Source organism: Octopus bimaculoides, chromosome 17 (assembly GCF_001194135.2).
Source record: "Octopus bimaculoides isolate UCB-OBI-ISO-001 chromosome 17, ASM119413v2, whole genome shotgun sequence".
In the NCBI taxonomy this organism is placed as follows: domain Eukaryota; kingdom Metazoa; phylum Mollusca; class Cephalopoda; order Octopoda; family Octopodidae; genus Octopus; species Octopus bimaculoides.
This window is the reverse complement of record NC_068997.1, coordinates 6,288,115-6,289,835: the sequence shown is the minus strand read 5'-3', so window position 1 is coordinate 6,289,835 and position 1,721 is coordinate 6,288,115. Positions and strand designations below refer to the sequence as shown.

The following is a 1,721-nucleotide window of genomic DNA, read 5'->3' as shown; positions in this document are numbered from 1 at the left end:
GAGAGAGAGAGAGAGAGAGAGAGAATGACAACGTTGTTTGTTACGGCCGGTTAAAGAGTGACCATTGGTTTCGTATCTATAAAGCTCTTAGCTGTATACGTGATTCGTCAGACTCGTTGGCCAAAGGTATATAAATTCTGAACAAGAGGCGGAAGGAATGCGTCGTAGTAGGTTAAGGCCTTAAAGAAAACATTCCAAAACGAAATTCTACTGGAAATAAATGTAGATCGGTTGTTCCAGTTGCGTCTAAAACGGGTCAGCATATAGTCGATTGCTTTTCCGGCAAACGTGGAATTTCATGATTCCACCAAGAATTTCCTCTGAAGGAATGGTCTACGACGCTGAGGTAGTGTCCGGTAATAGCGATAGCAGCAACAATTGCAGCAGCGGCGGTGGCAATACCAGCAGCGCACTGAGAAGTAGCGCCACCTACGATGGCAATAGCGACAGCTAAAGCAGCAACAACAATGCGTCCATCAGTAGTAGCAACAGTGGCTATGATGACGGCAACTATGGCACCAGCATCGCGTCCAACAATAACAGCAATACCAGCAGCAGCAGCAGCAGCAGCAACAACGGATCTTGCTGTAACAAAAGCAACGTCAGCGATAACGACAGCAACAATAGCAACTGTAACACCACCAGAACAAGGGCACAAACGAAAATATGCTGAATTTACAGGGTATCCATTCAAGCATCGTTTTAAAAATCACAGGTTCCTTTTTAGAATACTTTTTAGAATACTTTTTAGAATACTACATCACGTACTTGGCTAGCTACGTATGCCATTTAAATGAGAAAGGTACACTACACATAATTAAACGGAGGCTCCTGGAACAACTGGAGTTATACCTCAACGGGGAAAATGATGTAAGCATTGCTTGGCTGAGAGAACAAGAACCCTGAAAAACTCACCTGATCTGGAGACCTTAAATTCTAAAAAGACGTTTAACCGGTGCCTTCATCAGAAGAAATTCATGTTGGAAACATGAAATTCACCGTTTGTCGAATAAGGAAAAGTAATCGATTATACTCTGATATGTTTAAAATGTAGCTGGAACGATCTAAAACGGATAACTCCACTTTACATTCAATTATTAGGTTCTCGAGAAAGTTCTTGCGAAATTTTTTAATTTCCGTTTTAAATTATGTATTTTCAAATTAATTTCCGTTTTAAATTATGTATTTTCAAATTAATTTCCGTTAAATTACTTTGACTTTATATATCATTTTGAAGCCCGTTTTTCGCTCTATCTAAAGGTGTTACTCTTTTTCTTTTTGAATAATTAGGCCATTTTTTTCCGGAACGTTGAATACAACAGGGACAAAAAGCAAATTCGCACAATTTTCTTATTCCAGTTCAAGCTAGGCCGAAAAGCTGCTGAAACAGCTTGCAATATCAACGATGCGTTTGGCCCAGGAACCACTAATGAACTTACAGCACAAAGATGGTTCAAGAAATTTCGTAGCGGTGACGAGAGTCTTGAAGATGATAAGCGTAGCGGTCGGCCATCGGATGTTTACCGACCACTTGAAAGAGAGTGGAAAAACAAAAATACTTGAGAAATGGGTGCAGCACGAATTGAAAAAAAAAAACAAAAAAGAACCCGTTTTGAAGTGTTGTCTTCCCTTCTTTTATGCAAGAAGAACGATCCGTTTCTTGACCGGATTGTGACTTGCGATGAAAAGTGGATTCTTTACAACCGGCGACGATCAGCTCA

The 1,721-nt window shown here is 40.2% G+C and overlaps 1 protein-coding gene across 1 annotated transcript in view; it reads left to right on the top strand.

The window, feature by feature from the left end:
* The window catches only part of LOC106877392 (uncharacterized), a 115,521-nt gene extending 115,067 nt beyond the window's left edge, over positions 1-454 (top strand). The window contains exon 7 of the mRNA XM_052974117.1: positions 327-454. Coding sequence (XP_052830077.1) covers positions 327-454 — 128 coding nt within the window. The remainder of the gene's footprint in view (positions 1-326) is intronic.
* Positions 455-1,721: the final 1,267 nt, after the last annotated feature.